We start from the raw sequence: 24,135 nt of genomic DNA on the forward strand, positions 1-24,135 counted from the left end.
CCCAACACAAATCCCCTCAATTCACTAATCCTAGCACACCTCCCCAAATTTCCCCTTATAGAACAATTCTTATCCCCTGCAAATCCCCGCTCCTGACACATTATCCCTCCCCCCAACCTCCTTGTGGTGCCCCCCCCCCACCTCACATGATACCACAGTGCCCAGGGCAGCTTCCCCTCCTGCCCACCCCTTGCCCTGGGTCACCCCCTTGCAGTTAGGAAGGAGACGGCAGCTTTGCTAGGGAGTGCCTGTCTGTGAGTCCAAGCACTTGTCCGATGCAAACATCGGCACAAGCAATGCAGAGGGAGGTGAGGCTGACATATCTACTTTGTCCAATCCGAAACTGAATACTGTAAAAAAACAAAAACAAAAAAAAAAACGACTTTCTAAAGTATAAAATAGCTGCCAGGTTCAGTCTAAATATATTTTTGATCAAATATAGGGAACCTCAAAAGAATGGTTTCTCCACCTACCATAGAGGTACAATAAGGAAACGCTAGAAGCCTGGATTTTGTATAGAGTATTCTATGATATGACAATTAAAAATTATATTACAAAACAATTTAACAAATTAATTTCAACAGAAAAGAGGCAATGAATTTGTATTTTTTATAAATGGATATATTTGACAAATCTGCTACATTTTAATAATGAATATCCAGATTGCCTTTACTTATTAACATGGTGCAAAGATGTGCAGTAACCTATACCAGCTAGAAATGTTTCAACAAATAAATCTAAACAGATATATTAAAACTGTTTTGGATTGGCTGCCATTGGTTACAGCACACCACTCACCTCTACACTATATTATATACAGTAATCCAATTCTGTTTCCCAGCATACTGTCTCATTTTGTGTATTCCTTATTGCTCTACACGCATAGCCTTGTAGTAATATAGCCATAGCTAAGGTGAACAAATGTGTATATATATCACTAATTTGTGTAGCACACACAGACACAACATGTACTTTGGTCAGGCAAAAGATGAGAGACAGGAGGCTGCTCTGGGTTTTGGCTTTGAAGTAGTAGTAAGAAGGATGCTAAACACTCATATCGGTTTGTTAGAATGGTCAAGGCATTATATCCTGCCATTGACCAGGACTAAATGCCAACCAGGACATAAATGGTTTATACAGCATATTAGTCTAACACCCAAAGTTCCGCACACCTTGGTGAATTAGTGCTGCTTCTCCCATGTTCATTGAGTTAAAGCAACTTGTTTCATTCAGATTGCCTTTGTTCCAGTAATTTCATGCTTTGTAGAGTGATTCTTTGCTATTTGCACTGCCCATGAGGCCTGAGATGCTGTGAAGAGTGCTTCCATGCATCACTGAAATAAGAAAGATGTTAAACATCTCCAATTTTCTGCAAAAACATCACACATTTGCCCTTTAAATAATCAAGGCAGTATGGTGGAGTCTCCACTTCTGGTAGGATGAAATCCCCTGAAAAAGAAGGGGCAGTACTGAGCAGGGCAAAGCTGATAAGGCTCTGAGCCAGCTGCTGGGCCTATGTGTATGAAAGGGTCCAGCAAACTGATTACTAAAGCCGGTCTTCAGTGACCCCCTGCAAAGTAAGTTCAGCTAGCACATTGTCCAAGTATTTGGGATCTGGATATCCATGCCCTGTAAGGTTTGATCCAAATTCAGTCTTATGATGAATCTCATTCCATACCACTGTGTTAGATTCTCCTGTCGTGCTGGAGGTACCAATGGAAAATATCAGGCGACGATCCCATGCTGCTACCAGCATGCGTAATACCTGTAAATCAGAGCATATTTTAAAATACAAGCAGACCTAAAAGCAATGTTATGACTCTACCATAGGGCTAGTTTTGTGATGCTTGTAAGACATGCGAACATCTGAGTACTGGAACATTTGTAATGACAAAAACAACAGTTCGTACAGGATAAAATACACACATACTTTGAAAGCTCACATAACTGATGACTAGATACCAAGCCAAACTCTGCTTTTTTTTTTTTTTTTAACTTGTCAAGGTTGATTTTGGAATGTCTTGAATGACCTCCCTCTCTAATTTTCAAAATCTTCTTCCTTTTTACATGCTCTGCCTCCAGACCTTTGGATTGTACACTGACCTCATAAATTCTAACAAGCCTTTTGCAAGGTATGGTTTAAAGTAGATCTAAACCCAAGAACAAAAATGAAAAATATCTTGCCGCTTACCAGTTCTTAGATAAGGTGGCTGCATCTGTATTTTTTACAGAAAAATGCATGTTGATCCTGCCAGAAATCCACTGCCCTTGTAACTTCAAGTATACTTTACAAAAGTCTCAAAGTGTATCAGCCTTCCCAGATATATATTCTGTGAACTACAAACTCCCCCTCTATGTAATGGAGATAAGAAGAGGGGGAGGTGCTCTTCTTTAGATACAATGCAATTTGTAAATGTTGTCACCAGTGTTGGGTGAACGTTTCAGCCCGAGCACGAGTTCAGGTCAAACACTGGCTGTTCGCCTGTTCTGCAAACACCCAAATTGGGATGTTCGGCCCACCGAGCGCCCCACAATTCAGTATGAACCGCACAGTGCATTGGAAGCCCTGATTGGCTAAACCAATCTGAGCACAGAGCACTGTCAGAGCCATGACTGGAGAAAGTAATGATGACTGTGCCCAATCATGGCTCAATGCTCATAGACCCACCCCACACTATAAAAGGTTCCTTCCCAGAGCAGCCATTTGCAGTGTGATATTGGAGTGGAGATAGATAGAACAGGGCTCTGTTCCTTGCTACGAGCCAGTTAGTGTTCTATTGTAATTCTATTGTGAGTGTAAAGTATCAGTGCAGTGTGACTACAGTGATGCAGCGTGAGTGTAGTGTGACTGTTCATTTTTACTGTAGTGTCAGTTTAGTGTTTTCAGGGCAGGTTACCTGCAGTATATTGAAGTGTGTCAGTGTAGAGTGTCAGGGCAGTTTTACTGCAGTATAGTAGTGGGTCAGGGCACTGTTACTGCAGTATATTGAAGTGCCTTCATGCACGTTTACTGCAGCATATTGAAGTGCGTAAGTACACTTTAACGGCAGTATATTGAAGTGCATTAGTGCACTTTTACGGCAGTATATTGAAGTGTGTCAGTGCACCATTCTGTCAGTATATTGAGTTGCATCAGGGTACTTTTAAGGCAGTATACTGAAGTGCATCAGTGCACTTTTACAGCAGCATATTGAAGTGCGTCGGTGTGCTTTTTATGGCAATATAGTTAAGTGTGTTAGTGCACATTTCCCTCAGTATATTGAATTGCATTTGACACATTTCAATATACTGCAGTAAAAGTGCACTAACACCCTTCAATATACTGCAGTAAAAGTACTCTAATGCACCACAATATACTGCAGTAAAAGTGCACTGGGTACTTTTCCTGCAGTATATTGAAGTGCATTAGTGCAGTTTTATTGCAGTATATTGAAGTGCATTAGTGCTTTTTTACTGCAGTATACTGTAGTGTCTGTGTAGTGTGTACTCAATTTAAAGTGCACAAAACACCACTTTTCATTGATTAAAGTGCATCCAAGTATACATTTATGTAATAAGCCCCCCCATCATGTCTGGGAGGCCAACGGGGAGAGGCAGCCATTCTCATGGCACTGTGGAGAGGCTAGCAGCGTCTGTGTCCACAGGCAAAGGTGGATATGGTCTGTCCTTAGGCAGGGCACCATTTCCCTTGTTTAGTGATGTTGCCTGTGCTATCCAGCCACAGCATGCAGAGGAGGTGGTGGACTGGCTTACTAAACCATCCTCATCCTCTATCACCTAAACAGAGACTAGTGCGCAGTCCACCGCAGCTGCCAGAGCAGCTTATTCTGCCTCCTTGTCCACAACTACTCCTGCCATAGCACTAGCTTTAGGCATGAAGTCAGCTAAGTTATTTGAACACAGCATCAGCCACTTGCTCCTTGATGATGCACAGGCAATACTTGATTCTGATGTTGGTTCTGAGGGTGAGGAAGGTAGGAACATGCGCCTACAGAGAGGGAAAAACACTTGAAAACAACAAATTGGCAGTCATATTCCCCCAGTCGCAGTGTATTTCCAAGTTGGCTCCAGTGATGATGAGGATGGGTTCACTAATTTGACTTGGGTGCCGGAGAGAGCAGAGGAGGAAAGTGAAGGTGAGGAACAACCCCAATGAGGCAGCCATCATAGAAGAGTAGAGCGTAGAGAAAATCCACTCAATTCCTTCATATTGTAGAGCTGTTATCTCCCGGCCCACTTCCCACAGCTCAGCTGTTTGGCCCTTTTTAGCACATGTGCAGCCAATCACACTGTTGCAATTTGCAAACTTTGCCGCAAGCACTTAAAAAAACACCAGCCATTTAGGTACCACATGCTTGACAAGGCATTTAACCTCCTACCATTTGGCCTGTTGGCAAGAGAACCTGAAAGCCACACTAAAGGGACGCAATTCTGCTCCACCTCACTCCTTACCTTTCAGGTCTACCCTTGCTATATCTCATGACCTCTCAGCAGCCTCCACTGACAGGGATGATTATATAGCATAGCAAAGGGTGATACAGGTCCTTGCAGCACATCACCAGCTGTAGACTACAGCAGGCAAATTTCTCTGCCCCAGCTGCTGCAGCATTAAACAATACAGTCACTGCCACATGCCAAGCATCTAAATTCAAGCTTGTATTAGCTGCTGGCTTTACAACTCCTGCCTTCCCTTCTGGTGGATTCTGCACAATGTGCTGTACTACAATTTCAGGTTCCTAGTCGCTAATTCTTTGCACATAATGCCATTCCAGCTCTGTACCATCATGTGGAAGGCAATGTTGTGGCATCATTGGGCAATACAGTCAGCTGCAAGGTCCACGTTACTGCTGACACGTGGTCCAGCAAGCATGGTCAGGGACAATATATTTTGTTCACAGCACACTGGGTAACACTGCTTGCAACTCGGAAGGATGCAGGAAAGGGCCCAGTGCTGCAGCTTGTTTTGTCTCTATACAGCTGGTGATGATGATGTATGATTTGTCAGGTCCACCCCCTTCTCTATGCACTCCTCTGCTGAATTGTCCTCTGGACAACCAGTAGTACCCCTTAAGCGTTCAAAGGGGCTATTCAATGAGTCAGACTAAAAGATGCCAATCAGTGCTTCAGCTGGTTTGTCTAGGGGACAGGAGCCAGAGCAGAGATTATTTCAGCTCTGCAGGGGCAGGCCCAGAGGTGGTTAAGGTTCTGCCAGCTGGAGCCAGGAATGGTGGTGTGCGATAATGGCAATAACCTCCTGTAACGACACCCCAAATATAACAGGGGTTACAGTCGTCTAGGATAATCCGCTCCCGAACACCAGGACAGCTATCGACCACTCCAATCCGCCATACATGAAGCCCATCATTAATTCCCCCCCAAGTACGAGACAAGGCTCTGTAGTGAGGTTCGATCAAGAGTAACTCTCTTTTCCTTTATTGAAAGAAACACAGCATTTATATATACTTTGAGAATACCACATGAACAATGACTGTGTAATTACCTCCCTTAGTAGACAGCCAGGTGAGCTCATTAACATGCTTATCAATAGTCTCAGACCCAATTAACATACTGTCCTATTTTAGACAAAAGTACATTCTTTAGGAGGGGCTGCTGGAAACAATCCCCCCCCTCTCTCTGCAGCTAATACACATGGATTAGCAGACACTGTGTCTCTCCTATTTCCTGGACGCCCAAATTAGGAGTTGCACTTCCTGTGCCTTACAGTGTACAGGAATAAGGTAGATCTCCATATTTCCTGAGAGATATGGGTAATGCATATACTGTCCCATTTGAAATGGTCCAAACCATATTCTCAGTGTACACCACCCTCCCGGTCACCCTGCATCCATAAAAGATGCAGGGCGGCTTAAACATAAGAAAGCCACACAAGGCTGGACATTGTGTCTCCCAGCCTCTTTAAAGAAATTGGGGTCCACAACCCCCATGCCCAAAGTGACTCCTGTCACATTTCTCCCCTTTCGGCAGGAGACTAACACAGAAGGAGACCCCAAACGGGTTTACTTCGAAGTTAGTCCGTAGTTCCAGTCCTCCAATGTCTGCAACCACAAAGTACCCCAAACAAATTGTCCGGGACAGAACGTCACTCACCCAGCCAACCTCTGCCTCTCTTGTAGAACATCTCCTCTGTGGGGAAGAAGCATGAACTGGCCCTTCTCCCAGGATTCCTTTCAGCTGCTGGAGAGAGGACAGGGTGGCTGGGCTCACTTCCTCATGCTGTTGGGGATCTGGGCCGACTGCCCAGCCTCCCTGGGGTATACAGGTGGAGATTGTAGTCTCATCCACCTTCTCAGGAAATCCGTCCTTAGTAAGTTGAGGGCAGAGGCCAGCAGCACTCTGCTCTGTTGCCAGCCCTTCTGCTGGGTTGGTGTCATCATTCTGGGACACACTCTGCTGCTGGGAAGGGACCGCCACCTTTTCACCCTGGGCCTCCAGAACTACCACAGGTGTAGGGCAGAGGTCTTGGACCCTCTGTCCAGTTGTCAGTGCTTCTGCTGTAGAAGTTTCTTGTAACTCCACAGATGCTGCCCTTGGTGTTGGACAGAGCTCAGTGACATAAGGCCCTGATGTCAGTGGTTCTGCTGGCAAGTAAACTGCAATGCCAGTGGCCTGGCACACACCTTCCTGGGTCACCAATTGTTGCCTCCAGAGGTCAGCAGCGCTACGCCTGGATGGCTGCTTATCTGCTGTGGGCTCACTGGGAGGTTCCTCCTCAGCAGAAAATTCTAATAAATCTCCAGTCTCTGGAATTGCTGAAAGTCCAGGACACAGACTGGTGGCACATGGGCCCAGTGCCAACACTTTTGCAGGTGATTTATAATCCAAATCATCCTCCGATGGAAAGTCCATTAAATTTGTAATCTGTGGTTGGGGAATGAAGATGGCTTCCTCTTCTCCCATACCTTTATCCTGCTGCTGGACAGACGCATTCCTCCATCCAATCTCATCCTGTGCAAAAACAGGCTCATCCAGGTCAGCCAACACTTGCTGCATCTGCCATAAAACCTCTGTATTTAAAGCTGGGGTTGCAGGTGAGCAAAGCACACTCTTACTGTGCCACATTGCCGAATCTTCAGCCAGGATTTCCAGACTGTCAGCTGGTACTTCTGGATTTTCCCAGGCAAGGGGAGCCCAGCCCTGGCGCTGAACAGAGTCAAGCAGCTGTCTGTAGGCGATCTCCAGCTCCCATTCATGATTGGCTAGAAACTCCAAATCTTCCAGTGCCCAGTCTATATCCATGACATCCATCATCTCTTCTCTATAATCTGCAATTTCCTCAAAGCGCCACTCCGAATCGCTCCCAAAGTCAGGGTCCTTGGACAGCCTCTCTAATAACAGCCCCAGGCCGCCGTAGCCAAAGCCTTCCGTTGGGCTGTCATCCGCTTTCCATGGGCACACTTGGGTCACATACCAATGGAGGGCTCTGTAATCCTCATCCAACCGCATCTCCTCCTGGACCAGCCTGCTTAACTCGGCTTTCCATTCCATGCGGTTGTCTCCCCAAAAATGCCATTCGCACTTCATACTGTGACCAGTACCTTTCCTGGTAGGAGGTGAGTATTTTTCCCTGGCGTCGCTGCTCACAGGCAAGCGCTTCTTTCCAGAGTTCCCAGCGAATTTAATTACCCAAACGTAGTAGGACCTGCGCTGACCCTGGTTCCCTGCGATCTACTGGTATCTCTCGCAACCTCCTTTCGAATTCCGCTTCCATGGCTTGTGTACTCTTGTAGCTGTCCTTCTGGGCTGTGGAAATCATCCCGCCGCTTGCCACCAATTGTAACGAAACCCCAAATATAACAGGGGTTACAGTCGTCTAGGATAATCCGCTCCCGAACACCAGGACAGCTATCGACCACTCCAATCCGCCATACATGAAGCCCATCATTAATTCCCCCCCAAGTACGAGACAAGGCTCTGTAATGAGGTTCAATTAAGAGTAACTCTCTTCTCCTTTATTGAAAGAAACACAGCATTTATATATACTTTGAGAATACCACATGAACAATGACTGTGTAATTACCTCCCTTAGTAGACAGCCAGGTGAGCTCATTAACATGCTTATCAATAGTCTCAGACCCAATTAACATACTGTCCTATTTTAGACAAAAGTACATTCTTTAGGAGGGGCTGCTGGAAACAATCCCCCCCCTCTCTCTGCAGCTAATACACATGGATTAGCAGACACTGTGTCTCTCCTATTTCCTGGACGCCCAAATTAGGAGTTGCACTTCCTGTGCCTTACAGTGTACAGGAATAAGGTAGATCTCCATATTTCATGAGAGATATGGGTAATGCATATACTGTCCCATTTGAAATAGTCCAAACCATATTCTCAGTGTACACCACCCTCCCGGTCACCCTGCATCCATAAAAGATGCAGGGTGACTTAAACATAAGAAAGCCACACAAGGCTGGCCATGGTGTCTCCCAGCCTCTTTAAAGAAATTTGGGGTCCACAACCCCCATGCCCAAAGTGACTCCTGTCACACATCCTGTCAATCCTTAGACAGGAAGAATTGACACATGTGCCATGCCTGGTCCAATAACCAAACAGGAAGTGAGAGGAAATCCCTACAAATTAGGGGAATACATTGGGGACCCCCAGGTCACCAGAACCAGTCCCCATTTGAAGATTTTCCCTCTATTAATTTTCTGGGGACAACCCAAAATTTGAGATTTTCTTTTACTTTTAATGATAATGGTAAACAGGACAAATCTAGAGGGTGAATCTCAATAATGGGGGCCCAGACAGCAAAAAAAACTGACAAGCATTGTAATCCCTCTCCAATCTATCCAAAACTAAAAGAAACAATGTTCTACCTTTAGTTATACTTTAAGGACTGGTAAGCTGCAATATACAGTATATAATGTTTGTTCTTGAGTTTAGAAAAACACTTGTGCGACCTAAAAGTCGTGCAATTTTTGCAGCGATTTTGACTATACTTGAAGCAATGCCTGCGTAATATTGAGGTCTATTGAGGTCTATAGACCTCAAAATGCATCAAAGTCTGACCAAAGTAATTTAGGGACTACTTTGAAGTCGTCGTGGCTTGAAGTCACTTAGATATGAACGGTACTCATTGGAAATCATAGAATACGACATTGCAGTCGAAGACTGAAGAAAATTAAAACTCCTAAATTCAGTGGATTTATTCTAAGGAGCACAAAACTGTAGACTTAATTGGCACAGACTTTTTTTATGACAGTACATAACTCAATGTACTTTCTTTTCAAGATGTCATTATGCTTGGGGCTGTTCAGACTTTTTCATTAATTACCTCAACTTTTTAAACTGCTAAAGAAAAAAAAAATACATCAATGTTAAATGATGGGTTTTCTTTGTAAAATAAAATTCTATTTTCTTTATTATGTCTTAAAAGAGAAGCAAAGACCAAGCTTTTTTTACATGTGGGTCACAGGGAATGCTCTTACAGTTTTAGCTTTGGCAGCATCCTGACACTAACCAACCAGATGTCTGACTGGCAACTGGCTCAGCCTTTTAGTGTGCCACTACCTGTGCGAGTGCTGGAGAGGCAGAGCAGAGAGCCATGACACTCACCTTTCTCCCTTTATCATTATCTGGCAAGTAACAGTGACGTGGAAATCCTCTGGCTGTGAACTTCCGTCCTGGGTTTGGATGCTCAGGCCCCTAAAAATAGAGATAATATTTCATGGGAAAAAAAACAAAATCACGGCATATTCATTATAGTTCCAAATCCTAGGGCAATCAAATCCCACTTCACAAAGGACATAATATAAAAGTGCAAAAGTTTTTAACTTGCTTGTCTTTAGACTCTGGATTCATCTTAAATTTTAATTGTTTTTTTTTTTTTTTTTTTTTTATTTAATGAACCTAATACCATCACGTAAATGTCTACATAGTATCTACAGCCGTGGCCAAAAGTTTTGAGAATGACACAAATAATAATTTTCACAAAGTCTGTTGCCTCAGTTTTTATGATGGCTCCATACTCCAGAATGTAATGAAAAGTGGTCAGATGCCATTCAAATTAACTTAATCCCATAAAAAAAAAATTGTGAAGAAGGCTTCAGGGCACCCAAGAAAGTCCAGCAAGTGCCAGGACTGTCTCCTATAGTTGATTCAGCTGTAGGATCGGAGCACCCACCAATGCAGAGCTTGCTCAGGAATGGCAGCAGGCACGTGTGAGTGCATCTGCACGCACAGTGAGATGAAGACTTTTGAAGGGTGGTCTGGTGTCAAGAAGGGCAGCAAAGAAGCCACGTCTCTCCAGGAAAAACATAAGGGACAGACTGATATTCTGCAAAAGATACAGGAATTGGTCTGCTGAGGACTGAGGTAAAGTAATTTTCTTTGATGAATCCCCTTTCCGATTGTTTTAGGCATGTGGAAAAAAACCTTGTCCGGAGAAGAAAAGGTGAGCACTACTATCAGTCCTCTGTTATGCCAACAGTAGAGCATCCTGAGACCATTCATGTGTGGGGTTGCTTCTCAGCCAAGGCAGTGGGCTCACTCACAATTTTGCCTAAGAACACAGCCAATTCATAAAGAATAGTACAAAAACATCCTTCGAGAGTAACCTCTCCTAACCATCCAAGAAAAGTTTGGTGACAAACAATGCCTTTCCAGCATGATGGAGCACCTTGCCTTAAGGCAAAAGTGATAACTAAGTGGCTCGGGGGACAAAACATTGAAATTTTGGGTCGGTGACCAGGAAACTCCCCAGAGATTAATCCCATTGAGAACGTGTGGTCAATCCTCAAGAGCGGGGTGAACCAAAAACCCCCCACAAATTTTTACAAACTGCAATCATTGATTATGCAAGAATAGGCTGCCATCAGTCTAAATGTGGCCCAGAAGTTAATTGACAGCATGCCAGGTCCTGGAAAAGAAGGGTTAACTGCAAATATTGACTCTTTGCATAAACTTAATATAATTGTCAATAAAAGCCTTTGACACTTATGAAATGCTTGAAATTATACTTCAGTATACCATAGTGACATCTGACAAAAAGATCTAAAAACACTGAATACTTTGTGAAAATTAATATTTGTCTCATTCTCAAAAACTTTTGGCTGTAAGTCCAACTCCAGTAAAAATCTTTTTTTTTTCCCCAAAAGAATGGGAAAGGGACCGAACACCTGTTAGGTTTATATTGATATTATGGAGATTTCCTCTCATTCATCTCAGGGCAGAAAGTGATGGAAAATCTCTCCAGTGGGGACACAGGCTGGAGCAAAAGCACATTAAGACAAATTACTCTTCCTGTCCTGCAGACAACCACTCCCCTTTATTCTCATTCTGTTGTCACAGGAATAGAAAGTGAGGTGAAATCTCCCCAGCGGGGTAATGGATAGCAATAAATACTTGTCAGAAGCATGTACTTTTCCCAAGCCTATGCAAAACTAAAAAAAAAAAAAAAAAAAAATGACTTGTGTTGGGCTACAAAATGCTCCTCCATACAGTAAAGTAAAATGTTAACATGACAAAGCAAAGCATCACATGTGCTGTATCCTTAGAATAATCATATCTGCTGTGTTTTTAGTCACATAGCAAGTTGTGCATATTTCTCTAGCGCTCATCGACAGACGTAGTCCTCGGTGATACACCACCTTCGGGTTATGTTACCTCCGCAGGAGCAGGACTAGACAGGAAATTAAAAAGCTCTGGCCACACCCTAGGGGCAGTCCCAGAGGGTATATCCTCTCTCTCTCTGCCTCAGCAAATCAGTTATTTTCTGTCTAGTTAGGAGTAAGGACCTAGATACCTTGCTGGGATCTTAGGTCCTGGCAAGAATTTTTTCTAAAAGGATTTTTGGACAGCTTTTTTTCTCCAGTGTTCCTGTGAGATCTTCAAGCAAGAAAGCTGAACTGGGCGACGGGCTGGATGTTGAGATCCGGTGGTCACCCCAGTTCAGCCTACGAGCGCGTGCAGGCCATAGCTCCGCGCTGGGTCGGCCGCGACAAAGTCCCATTAAAAGGACTGAACCCGCGAGTTAAACGTCTCGCTGAAACGCCAAAGACCATGAGTCACGGCGTCCGTATCGGTCGACAGCCCTCCCGCCCCGGTGGAGAGGGGTACTGTCAGGAGTTGGTGCCCGCCTGGTTCCGGTATGGTGAGTAGTATGTTCCCCCTTTTTCCCTGACGGGTTTTGTGGTGAACGCGGGCCCCTCTCTGTATGGTAAGAAAGAGTTTCTTTCTATCCTATAACATGTCACAAATCCTCCTACTTTGAGTGTGATTTTATGTGTGCAAAAAGCCAGGAGGCTTGGTTTGGGAGCTAACAATCTATTGTATACATGTTTTTAAAAATGTAATCTGTGGCATTCTGGGAATCTTATGGGTTAAGTATAAGCTACCTACCAGTCAGAAGCCATGGACATGTAGACTGCCTTCCAAGTCAGATCTCCAGCTAATAGCAGGCCTCCCGAATGGCCATGCGGTCCGCCAGGGCCGGTACCGCCAACCACGCCATATCCCCATGCAGAGAGAGTGTTGTGTGCCTGCAGCACACCGCTAGTCAGCACAGGCCGCCGCCATTTTTTTTTTTTTTTTTTGCTGGATCGCACGAGCCGCCATTTTGGCGTAGCCTCGTGTCTCCAGCATGGGGGCGGCCATGTTTTAGGTGATTCTACACCTCGTGGAGCTTGGGGGAGGCGCCGGAAGGCGTGCAGAGGGGCGGAGCCGCCTCCTTTCTTCCTGGGCAGCCAGCCAAAAGACTTCCTGTTTGTCTAAGACAGCGCTGTAAGCTGTTGCAGTTCAACTCTGAACATCAAGTGGTGAGCCTGGGGGTCTATCTCTCTCTCTCTCGATCGATAGGGATCCCTAGCAGGTAACACTAAGGGGTTTTTTTTTGTGGCGCTGAGGGTCAAAAAAAAAAAAAAAGTTTTTTCTTTACTTTGAATTATATCATCCAGGAAGTTACTGGAGTTATTATGGACCCTGCCACACATATTCCCCCACCTGTTTCCCTCGAGGGGGCCTCGGGACCCGCCGGTGTACAGAGTATAGAGTCATTTACAGCAATTTTGGAGTCTATGGTGGCTCGGGTGGAGGCGGCCTGTCAGGGACGGGGGTCAAGGAAGCGACCCCCGCCTACCCCTATACTATCTGACACCTCTGACTCTGATTCAGAGATGGTCACTGCAGTTGCAGGTTCCTCTGCAAAGGCTGTTATCCCAGGTAAAGCCCCCTCAGACAGTGAGGAGGACGCTTCTTCTCCTGCTATAATTCAGGAAGAAGCATTGGTGGACGCACTAGTTGTGGCAGTGCAAGAAACCTTAAAACTTGAGGCTTTACCGGCAGAGGCAACTGAAACAGAGAGGCCTTTTGGGACTAATAAGCCCATCAAGACGGCGAAGGCTTTTCCTGTACCTAAATGTTTTGGAAATCAGATTAAAGGAGAATGGGAACATTCTAAACGTACCTTTACTATTTCCAAGCGTATTGCTAGACGCTATCCGTTTGAGGAATCCATCATTAAGAAATGGACGGTACCACCAGTCGTGGATCCGCCTATTTCCAGGCTGAATAAAGCCACGGTTATTCCAGTGGAGGACACTTCGTCCTTTAAGGATCCGGTGGATCGAAAGATAGAAGCGGAGTCCCGCACTATCTTTTCTCTGATAGGGTCAGCATTTAGACCAGTAATTGTTATTGGTCTAGTTTCCCAGACACTTACAGAATGGGCGAAAATGGTACGCCAAGATCTTAGGGGAAAAGATATTCCCCAGGAGACATCTGATTTGATAGAACAGATCATACAAGGGCTACGGTTTATCTGTGACGCAGCCTTGGACACTACTCCCTTGTTAGGGCATGCATCTAAGTTAGCAGTGATCCTCAGACGTGTGCTGTGGTTAAAATGCTGGTCAGCTGACCTAGGTTCCAAAAAGACTTTGACCAATCTCCCTTTCCAGGGGAATCGTCTATTTGGAGCCAACCTAGATGAAATCATTAAGGATGCCACCGGGGGCAAGAGTACTTTTTTGCCACAGGCTGCAAAAGCTAAGGAACCTCGCAACAAGCGAGGACCTTTCTTTACCGCCCATAAAGGGCGCCCGGCTGGTACTTCCGGGAAAGGCAAGACTCCTCCAGGAGGGTTCAAGAAGGGCTGGTCGGACAAGCAGAGGACCAACCCAGCCAAACCCGAAGTAAAGGAGTACACAGCCTGAAGGTGCGCCCCCACCCGATTTCAGGGTGGGGGGACGTTTTCACCGGTATTCAGGACATTAGATCGAGCATCAACCACTACTACCGGTGCGATTCTTCCCTTCCAACATTTAAGTACAGGAAGCGGTAGTTACCGTTCCCTGTATAGATCTTTTCCTTTACCTTTTCCTAAGATTAGTCCCGATACCTCACAGGAATCGGATCTGATTGACCAGATAGGCCAAGTAGCCTCTAGTCGGGTGACTTCGGTCCCTGAGGTTCAACCAGAAAAGATCACCTTTCCTGATAACTATCAGGTATCTGATAAATGTGTGGGAACAGAAAACGACCAGACTTTCTCGGATGGTCGGGGCCAGATAGCTCTAGGGACGCCTGGTTCAGATCCAATCAGCGCCAGTGGTCCTAGAAATTCTAGGCTGGCCTCTTCAAGCCGGCCTGGCCGACTTGGACATGTTAGTCGCAGACGTTCCGTGGGAACTTCGTCTCAGGGAGTGTCTGTAGTCTCAAGGACCTATTTACCTTCGTGCTTTACAGTCGCTGGTTTTAATGGCCTGGCCATTGAGACCCAAGTACTGAAGGACAGAGGTTTGTCTACTTCAGTCATTCCTACCCTTATTAAAGCAAGGAAAGCGACTTCCAGCAAAGTCTATTATCACACATGGAAGACTTATATTGCGTGGTGCGAATCTTTAGGATTTCCTCCACGTACCTATTCGGTGTCTCGAATATTGGCCTTTTTGCAACAAGGGGTTGAGCAGAAGCTAGCCTTGAGCACCATCAAGGGTCAAGTTTCAGCATTAGCAATATTCTTTCAGAAACCTTTAGCTACCAAATCCTTGGTGCGGTATTTCATCCAGGGGGTGCGGCACCTGGCTCCTCCAGTCCGCGCGCCCTTACCGCCCTGGGATCTTAATTTGGTTTTGTCGGTTCTACAGAAACCTCCCTTTGAAAACATCAGGGAGATTCCCTTGCTTACTTTATCCCAGAAGGTGGTCTTCTTGGTGGCTATTACTTCTGCTCGCAGGGTGTCAGAACTGGCTGCATTATCATGCCAGTCCCCATACCTAGTGATTCATAGGGATAAGGTAGTACTTCATCCTAAGCCATCTTTTCTTCCTAAGGTGGTTTCAGATTTTCATCTGAATGAAGATATTGTACTACCTTCCTTGTGTCCTCAGCCCAAGCATCATCGGGAACATGCGTTGCATTCCTTGGATGTGGTTCGGGCAATCAGGGTATACCTGAAAGCTACGGAATCATTCCGTAAGACGGATTCACTTTTTGTGATCACGGATGGCCCCAGAAAGGGTTTGCCTGCATCTGCCGCGACCATTGCCAAATGGATTAGACAAACGGTGGTACAGGCTTATTCTATTAAGGGTCAGAGTCCTCCGTTCCCTGTTAGGGCGCACTCCACTCGAGCGCTCAGTACTTCCTGGGCCTTTCGCCATCAGGCGTCAGTGGTCCAGGTATGTAAGGCGGCCACTTGGTCGTCGGTACATACCTTTACTAAATTCTATAAAATTGATGTGACGGCATCGGCGGATGCCTCATTTGGCCGCAAGGTTTTGCAGGCCGCAATTTGAGGAGACCGGTGGTCTACCTCGAGGGTTTTTTTCTGTTTGAAAATTTTTTTGTTGAGTCTCATCATTAAGGATGAGCATTGTAAACTTCTAGTTGGCACCGGTTGGGCCTTCTAGATTGGGATTTGATTTCCATTTTCCCACCCCTCAGTTGTGATACTGCTCTGGGACGTCCCGAAGGTGGTGTATCACCGAGGACTACGTCTGTCGATGAGCGCTAGAGAAAAATGGATTTTTGTAAAATCTTACCGTAAAATCCTTTTCTCTTAGCTCATCGACAGACGTAGTCCCCGCCCCTCTGTTTTGGAGTTGGGTTGGGTTAAATTCTCTAAGCACTGCTTTTTCACATAACTGATTTGCTGAGGCAGAGAGAGAGAGGATATACCCTCTGGGACTGCCCCTAGGGTGTGGCCAGAGCTTTTTAATTTCCTGTCTAGTCCTGCTCCTGCGGAGGTAACATAACCCGAAGGTGGTGTATCACCGAGGACTACGTCTGTCGATGAGCTAAGAGAAAAGGATTTTACGGTAAGATTTTACAAAAATCCATTTTTCACCATACCTAAAAAAGCAATGCCTACAGTATTTTCTGAAACTTTACATTCAATTCATAAAATGCATTAGATATCGAGAGGAAATGTAAAAATGCAAGAAAAAAATGGAACATTCAAACTGGCGTTGCATTTTATTTTGAATTTATCATGTTAAATCATGTCTAGTACCTGCATTCCGCTGGGGATATCATACACTATACGAATAGTCTTACACTCCGAGTATCCCGGGAGGGAGTGAGGAATGACATGAAACTCCATCTTCCCTGGAGGCTGCGTACCTGTCTTCTCTCCGTAGATTGCTTTGCAGGTGGGGCACTGCAAGCTGCCATCCTGCAAAGATACCTTTGATAAATATAAAGAAGATCCAACAATTCTTATTCCATGATATCATGTACTGGAACAATAAGCCTTCAAGCTACCTCCTATTCTTCAGAGACACCCAAAGACCCATTGCATTATATGGAAACAGGAAGTGATGATTTCTACACTTAACTAAATACACATGTATCTTTCTATGGAAGCTTCTTATGACCATCACTATATACTAACTGTATACTATGTACACTGTATACTAACATAATTAACAGAAATGCTTTTTATGCTCATACTACAACCTACCTTGTTACCATTATTATACATGGCCACCAGGCACAGCACATGGTACATATGGGTACACTTCCCCAGTTTTCCAACCAGGTCCGAGCGAATCCCTTTGTGAGTCAGGACACCCTCATACCCAGAGGCAGTGACCAGACGCTCCATGCAGATGGTACAGTCCTAAAAAGCCAAAGGAAAACATTCAAATAGAGTTTTGCCCTTCACCCCACCATATAATGTCAAATAACATTTACCCTTGCATAAAGTATTTTCTAATGTAAAAGTTACATATGACAGCTGCCTTGCCAATCTGTGTGAATAGCATAACCATAGCAACTTTGCTTTTACCGTTTGTTACGAAAATACTGATTTTTAAAGTGGAATTCTAGTCAGAAAAGTACGATCCTGCTAGATCACTTTATGATGATGGCCCCTTTTGCAGGTATAGCAAAAACATTAAAAATAAGTGCCTATACTATGTAAAATCCATTAAATCACTGTCTCACCCTGCTCTGCACATGCTCAGTTGCCCTCTATTATTTGGAACTGTGCAGAATTTGTAGAGGCCTATCTGCAGACAGCCTAAAAATTGACTGCTGCTCAGGGGCTCTAGGCTTCAACAAAACAGCAGCCTCCAACAAGAAGAAATAGAAGCAGGGATGGAGGCAATTTACAGCATACACTCATTTTGGTAACATAATTATTGTGAATGTTCCTTGCTAAAGAACATTAGTTTTTTTTCAAGTTGTTATGGGTAAAGTTCCACTTTAAGGCACACTAAAACACAAGGGAAATGTTTTTTTGTGGATTACTTTAAAATACTCTTCCTGGAGTACATTAAATGACACAAGATGAAGCATTTAGGGGTTATGCTGCAGGATTCAGGAGTTTGGACAACCCCTCCTAATCCCATCATGCCTCAGTTTTGTAGCAAATCAATAGGAGGTGTAGATCATAGGAAAAGGAGAGGGGGCTGTTGTATTCTAAGAAAAGCATTTTATTGTAAATGAAAAATAAACATTTCTTAATCATACATTTAAAGAAACTGGAATTATACTGGTACATAGGGACATCGAAAAGCAGTCCAACTGAGATGTGGTCAACACTGCAACAAAAAGCTAATAGACCCATAAGTTGTCATGGTTAAGGGAAGGGCAGAAACCACCTTCAGAAGAAAAAGCGGCCTTGGGCTTTAAAACAACATTGTCTCTGTATAGCACGGGAAATGTTAAGGCCAGCACTACAGAAACTCACCTCGCAGAGGTGACTGCAACGAGGAAGGCAGTGATATGGTAAACAGAGAATAAGGTAAACAGAGGAATATGAAATGACAAATTCATAGGGCTGTTTCTGAAGAACCAACAGGACCAGGCTGAGATCCCATGGTGTCACTGGGGGACATACAGGGGGAATAATGTGAGTGGCACCCTGTACAAAGACCTCCACTAAGGAGTGAGAGGCAAGCAGTCTTTGAAAAAGAACTGCTACCATGTTTCCCCGAAAATAAGACCGGGTCTTATATTAATTTTAGCTACAGAAAACACACTATGGCTTATTTTCAGGGGGTGTCTTATTTATTTACGGTAATTTACATTTATTCAAAAACAGTCATGTCATCATGACGCTCCTAAAGTGGTTGAAACCCTAACAAAAAAAAAATCCCGATCCTTTAGGGCATGATAGACAGCACAGTGTACTGTGTCATTTATCCCTCTCTTTGTTCTAAAAAACCTGGAATAAAACAATAAAATTTTTTAAAAAATGTCCTGTGTCCCCTGTCAGCTCAGGAGTCAGCATTAGGACATTCTGTAATCCCAAAAATAAACCTTGGTCAAAATCAGTTTTGTAAAAAGATTATAGAATGTGCAGTGTGTCTCCTTTTGTATTTTTATAGTGGAAAATACCCTATTTACAGCACCATTGGGTGCTCACATGACCCTCTGGAACTCTTCTTCCTAGCTTTGAGCACTGCAGAGTAAGGGGCCGCTGACGTCAATCGGGAGGAGAGCAGAAGATCTACGGCGGGTCATGTGAGCACCCAGCGGCACTGTAAATAATGTATATTCCACAATAAAGTTACAAAAGGAGACACACTGCATATTATATAATCTTTTTACAAAATGGATTGCATGTTTTTACAATGACTTTAATTGGCCTTATTTTCGGGGTAGGGCTTATATTGCAGCCATCCCCAAAATTAAAGCTAGGGAAACAGGGTAGCATGGAAATTTGAGGAAAAATGTTTAACCAGACCAGACTGAAGAAAAGTCAGGATTCGTCCCACCAACTTTCTGGGATGGAATTTTCTTACCTGTTGCCTTGCACCAAGATAAATATGCTATGCAGGTGCAATGATAGGCTTTGGGAGAAGTCAATTTACTAGCCTTTAAAAGCATGGGGATAACAGATAGAACCCTATCCCTCAGGACCTGGGCTTCAACAAAAAGGCTGTGCAGGCAGAAGGATGGTAAACCAGTCCCTGGAACAAAAGATCTGAATGACCTGGGAGGGCCCATGGAGAAAGTGCCAGAAGTCAGATGAGGTTTAAATACCATGTCTTCCTGGACCAGTTCAGTGTGATAGGGAGGCAGGATTCAGGGAACATGCTGCTTCCACTAATCTTCGCCTCTCTATTTGGCACACTTTACAAGGAGTCTTCAGGGACAAGGTTTCACCAAATGGGTGCACTGTGGCCCTGGACATATAAAACACTCTGTGGCTGACTGCCATGACCCAGTTTCTTTCTCTTAGCTGGGTCCAGGTATGGATTCTGTGGCAATGTTGAGGATCAACCAATCCTGAAGGCTGCAAAACTAGCCCCTTTCGGCTCTGCAGCAACTAAAGAAAATTGTTTAAAAAAGAAAAGAAAATGCTTTGCTTGTCAGAGCAGAGAAGACATAAAAAAAAAAAAAAAACTGGGGCGTAATGGGATTGGGAGGTTTTGTATAAGTCTGTCCTTAAAGCCAGTGTCCAACCTCCTGAAGGCAGAAGCGTAACCCTTATGTACCTTATGGAGAAGAGACGATTGAGAGGGGATATGATATCAATGTACAAATATTGTACTGGCAACCCTAGCATATGGAAAAACCTATTCAGAGAAAGGAAATACAATAAGACACGTGGCCACTCACTAAAACTAGAGGAAAGGCGGTTTAACCTAAAAATACGCAGGGGGTTCTTCACTGTGAGAGCAGTAAGGATGTGGAATTCTCTTCCGCAAACAGTGGTATCAGCAGGGAGCATTGATAGTTTCAAAAAACTATTAGATGGGAACCTTAAAGACCACAACATACAGGGGTATACAATGTACGGTTAACAGCAAACACACACACACATCATAGGTTGAACTGGATGGACTGATGTCTTTTTTCAACCTCACTAACTATGTAACTATGTACCTAAATACTTCATCTTATGTCCCATTCCCAAATTAACCTATTAGATCCCTTATCCTGCACATCTGGACATTCAAGTGCCTGTAAAGGCTGAAGGTTTTTTACCAATGTAAACCTCCAGTGTGCAGATTGCCATTGGCTCCTGCTGCTATCAATCACAGCCAGTGAGGCGGGGGCCAGGGCTGAGCCACGCTCTCTATGTCTTATGGATATAGAGTGTCAGCTAGGGACCAATATGCATGAGTGCCCCCATAGCAAGCAGCTTGCTATGGGGGCACTCAGCAAGGGGGCGGGACCAAGAGCACCGACGGGGGACCCAAGAAGAGGAGGATCGGGGCTGCTCTGTGCAAAATCATTGCACAGAGCAAGGAAGTATAACAGGTTTGTTGTTTTTTTTTTCCTTTACAAATGCTTTCACCTCTTCATCTCCATTCTCCCACTGTATATTGTCTGTACATTAATCCCCTCACCAGTATTTTCCTATGCGCATGACCTGTATGTGCTATATCTAGTCCTTGGTGTGTCTAATTTTCTAAAAGGGGTTATTTTGGAGAAGTTCATATTGTTCTTCCCATTTTTGTTGTAACAGAAAGTAAGGGAAATTTTTTTTCAGAATGTTCAGGTTTTTTTTATTTATGTAGTGAAAAAAAAAAAAAAAACACCAAACAAAGCCTCTATCTGTATTATTAAAATATTTGAAATTCAGTTGGGTTTGGTGTTGTGTGACCAAATAACTGTCACTGAAAGTGTCACAGCACTGAAAAACGACCAGGTAATGAAGGGGTATTACAGAATGGTATTCAAGTGTTTTTTTTACCTGGCGTGCTGACAACATGCATTACATTCTGACCATGTGAGGGTCTACCTGCCTGGATATAAACTGAAAAGACAGCTTAGGAGGAGGGGCCTAATACTTGAAAGTTGCTAGTAAATTGACCTTTCTTTCTAAATCGAAATTGGGAAGAATTTTTCGTTATTCATTGATTTGGATGTAGCCAAATTTATGAAATTCAATAGAAACGAATTACAACGAATCAAAAATAACTAAATGAAATTCAGCCGAAATTCGAAAACAATGATAGAATAAAACAGAATTGAATAGAAAACAATAGAATAGGAGTAAAACAAAACAAAATAGAATATAAAATAAAAGAATACAATAAAATATAATAGAAAATAAGAACAGAATAGAAAATAAAAGACTAGAATAAAATTGAATTTAAAAATAAGGGCATATAATAGAAAAGAATAGAGTAAAACAGAACAGAAAATAAAAATAGAATAGAATAGAAATTGAAGGAATAGAAAAGAGTAGAATCAATTAGAATAGAAGAGAATAGGACAGAAAAAAAACAACCGAATAGAAAAAAATTTAAAGAATTAACTGTCTTCCGAAATGTGATTATGAGCAGAATAAAATTGAATTTGATTTACATTTTTTGAATTTGATTAATAGAACCATCAACAGCTTTAACAACCTAGTTGTTATGCTTACCTCATCTGGTGGAGACTTCACTTTCTGTATGTATCTTCGCACTACCTCCTCCGGATTCTTACCTATTATGTCAGATAAAGATAAATTCAGTTAAAGTATGTTGTTTGGAAGCAGTAATTTCTCTGTAGAGATCTAACACTCTTCCTGCTAAGTCAGAGACCCTGTCGTTTTGCAGAAAAGCTTATGCTCCCTGCTGCTTGGGGAGCTTTAGCTGATTTAGTAGAGAGACCTCTGCTTCCACACACAGAGCAAGGGTCCGTCTCTGCAGCATGCTGACAACGAAGAGATATTTCTACTGTGGCTGAAAAAATTGTAAGACTGTGCACTTTTTTTTTTTGCCTTACCTGCAAGGCAAAGGCATATTGCGCTAGTGTGCATAGCATACTAGCACATTATGTTAAACTTACCTGAAAATAAAGCATTCTAACGATGCAATGTCATCGATGGAGACGGTGTCCATCTATACCCGGTCTTCCTTCTGGGTTCGCGGCTTCAGCTCTGTGACTGGCAAGAGCCACGTTGACGTCACTCCCGCGCATGTGTGTGGGAGCCGCCAGTCAGAGCACATGCGCCGGTGACGTAACTGGCTGCTAGGACAGTAAATACCGTGCTCACGCATGGATGCTCACGCATCCATCAGCTGTCACGCAGAGTCGGTGCTCTGGAGCTCTGGTTTCCTTAGAGGTAGCGGTGAGTGACCGGCACACGACGGACTACTTATTTATTCTACATGCTACTATTTTATTTCAACATTGTGAGTGTATCTTGTATGGGGGATTGGGAATTTTAATAAAGTGTTGTTTTACGGAATTACACGATGGGTCCTCCCCCTTTCTTTTCCCATACATGATCCGAGGTGTCTTTTGCTGTCTATGCTGAACTGAAGTCCTGATTCCAATATCAGAGTTTGGGCAATCCGGAGAGTGATTACCTGGGATTTGTTTACCACATTGTGGAATTATATCCTACTTAAGGCGTTTTTTTCCCATCCTTTGGTGAGTTTTCACTACCTAGGGGGGCACGTTTTTTGAGGTGTGGTGACGGTGGTCCACCTAGGCAGGAAGCGCCACTGGGTGTCTACGGGCTTGCACTCCAGGATCCTATACAATACATGAACTTTATTATATTCAGCATTTGCGGATATTACTCACCTTGAATGGACATTACTTTGCAAAGAATAACATTTGATGCATTGTTTCTATACATAAGTTACTTCAATTAGCGCTGCTAGTGTGTGTGAGCCTCTTTTAGATTCTCATTATACACCTATTGCTATATAGTTAAAACTTAAAGATGGAAATTGACTTCCTCTTTTAGTATATTTAGCTGATGTAAACCAAAAATTCACTTGGCCTTTAAATGACTCTATAAATCAGTACAATGGCAGGTTTATAGTGCTATTCTTATTGTATTAAGGGGAACTGTATATATAGTGCTTGCAATTGCGAACATCCCTTTTGTAATGTAAATACCATTTCCTTGGCTGACATTCTGGTCCAGAGGCACTTTCTAAATCACTGACCAAGAACAAGTATGTAGATAAATAATTCTGACTGCGGATTTGCATGCTTGTCCCAGGGAAGGGTCTCAGAAAGTATACTTGTGAGTTAGATCCCTAGTTGCCCTTAAATAGTAGGTGTAGCCAACATCCCGATATGAAATTTATAAGGGGTTTTGGTGCCTCAAACCAAAAAAGGTGGGACTTTATGGGCTAGTCAAGAAATAATAAGGTATAAAAAGTATATCACAGTTTATTACATAGGTCATAGTACAATAAGGAAAATACGTGCAAATGGGTTATAGACCCATGTGTATAGTGAAGGATAAGGATGGAAGAGGTGACAAAGTGAATGGTGAACATAGATATAATTCTCTGTCTGTTCCGGCTCATATGTGAGACTCTGGAATGTGTTGAGAGAGAGTGTATATCTCTAATTTCCAACGCGTTTCGGCATTCTATATGTTGCCTTTATCAAGGAAAGAGGGTTGATCACCATATCTGGAAGATATATGGTAAAAATAATGAGTTGTTTGCATTATATGTGGATATTTCCAGTAAATAGGAAAAAGAGGAGTATATCAACATACTTGTGACATTGGCGTCTGGTCCCGGACCTTGTTATCTGTTCTCTCAAAATATTGCACACAGGATTTGGGGGAATCACTGTCTCTATGGTGAGAAGGGGTTTAGATGAATTTGTGGTAATATTGGAGTGGTTAGTGTGAAAATTTGTTAACAGACTTACAATTTGTGATCGTTGCTCTTGTAGAGGGGGAAAAAATCCCTTGTGGTATCCTAAAATGTTTAATACGGTAAATATTCAGGTGTGGAAGAGCATGATGA

General features: G+C 43.5%; 1 protein-coding gene across 2 annotated transcripts in view; it reads right to left on the reverse strand.

The window, feature by feature from the left end:
• Positions 1-215: 215 nt before the first annotated feature.
• Positions 216-24,135, reverse strand: part of DTX1 (deltex E3 ubiquitin ligase 1) — a 115,212-nt gene continuing 91,292 nt past the window's right edge. For both annotated transcript variants that reach the window (XM_082272540.1, XM_082272541.1), the window contains 5 exons: positions 21,792-21,853; positions 16,923-17,081; positions 16,473-16,634; positions 9,578-9,667; positions 216-1,765 (listed from right to left, as the gene is read on the reverse strand). In XM_082272540.1, the coding sequence (XP_082128666.1) occupies positions 1,547-1,765; positions 9,578-9,667; positions 16,473-16,634; positions 16,923-17,081; positions 21,792-21,853 (692 nt within the window). In that variant the 3' untranslated portion in view covers positions 216-1,546. The remainder of the gene's footprint in view (positions 1,766-9,577; positions 9,668-16,472; positions 16,635-16,922; positions 17,082-21,791; positions 21,854-24,135) is intronic.

This window comes from Pelophylax lessonae, assembly GCF_965119305.1.
Source record: "Pelophylax lessonae genome assembly, chromosome: 1".
Lineage (NCBI taxonomy): Eukaryota > Metazoa > Chordata > Amphibia > Anura > Ranidae > Pelophylax > Pelophylax lessonae.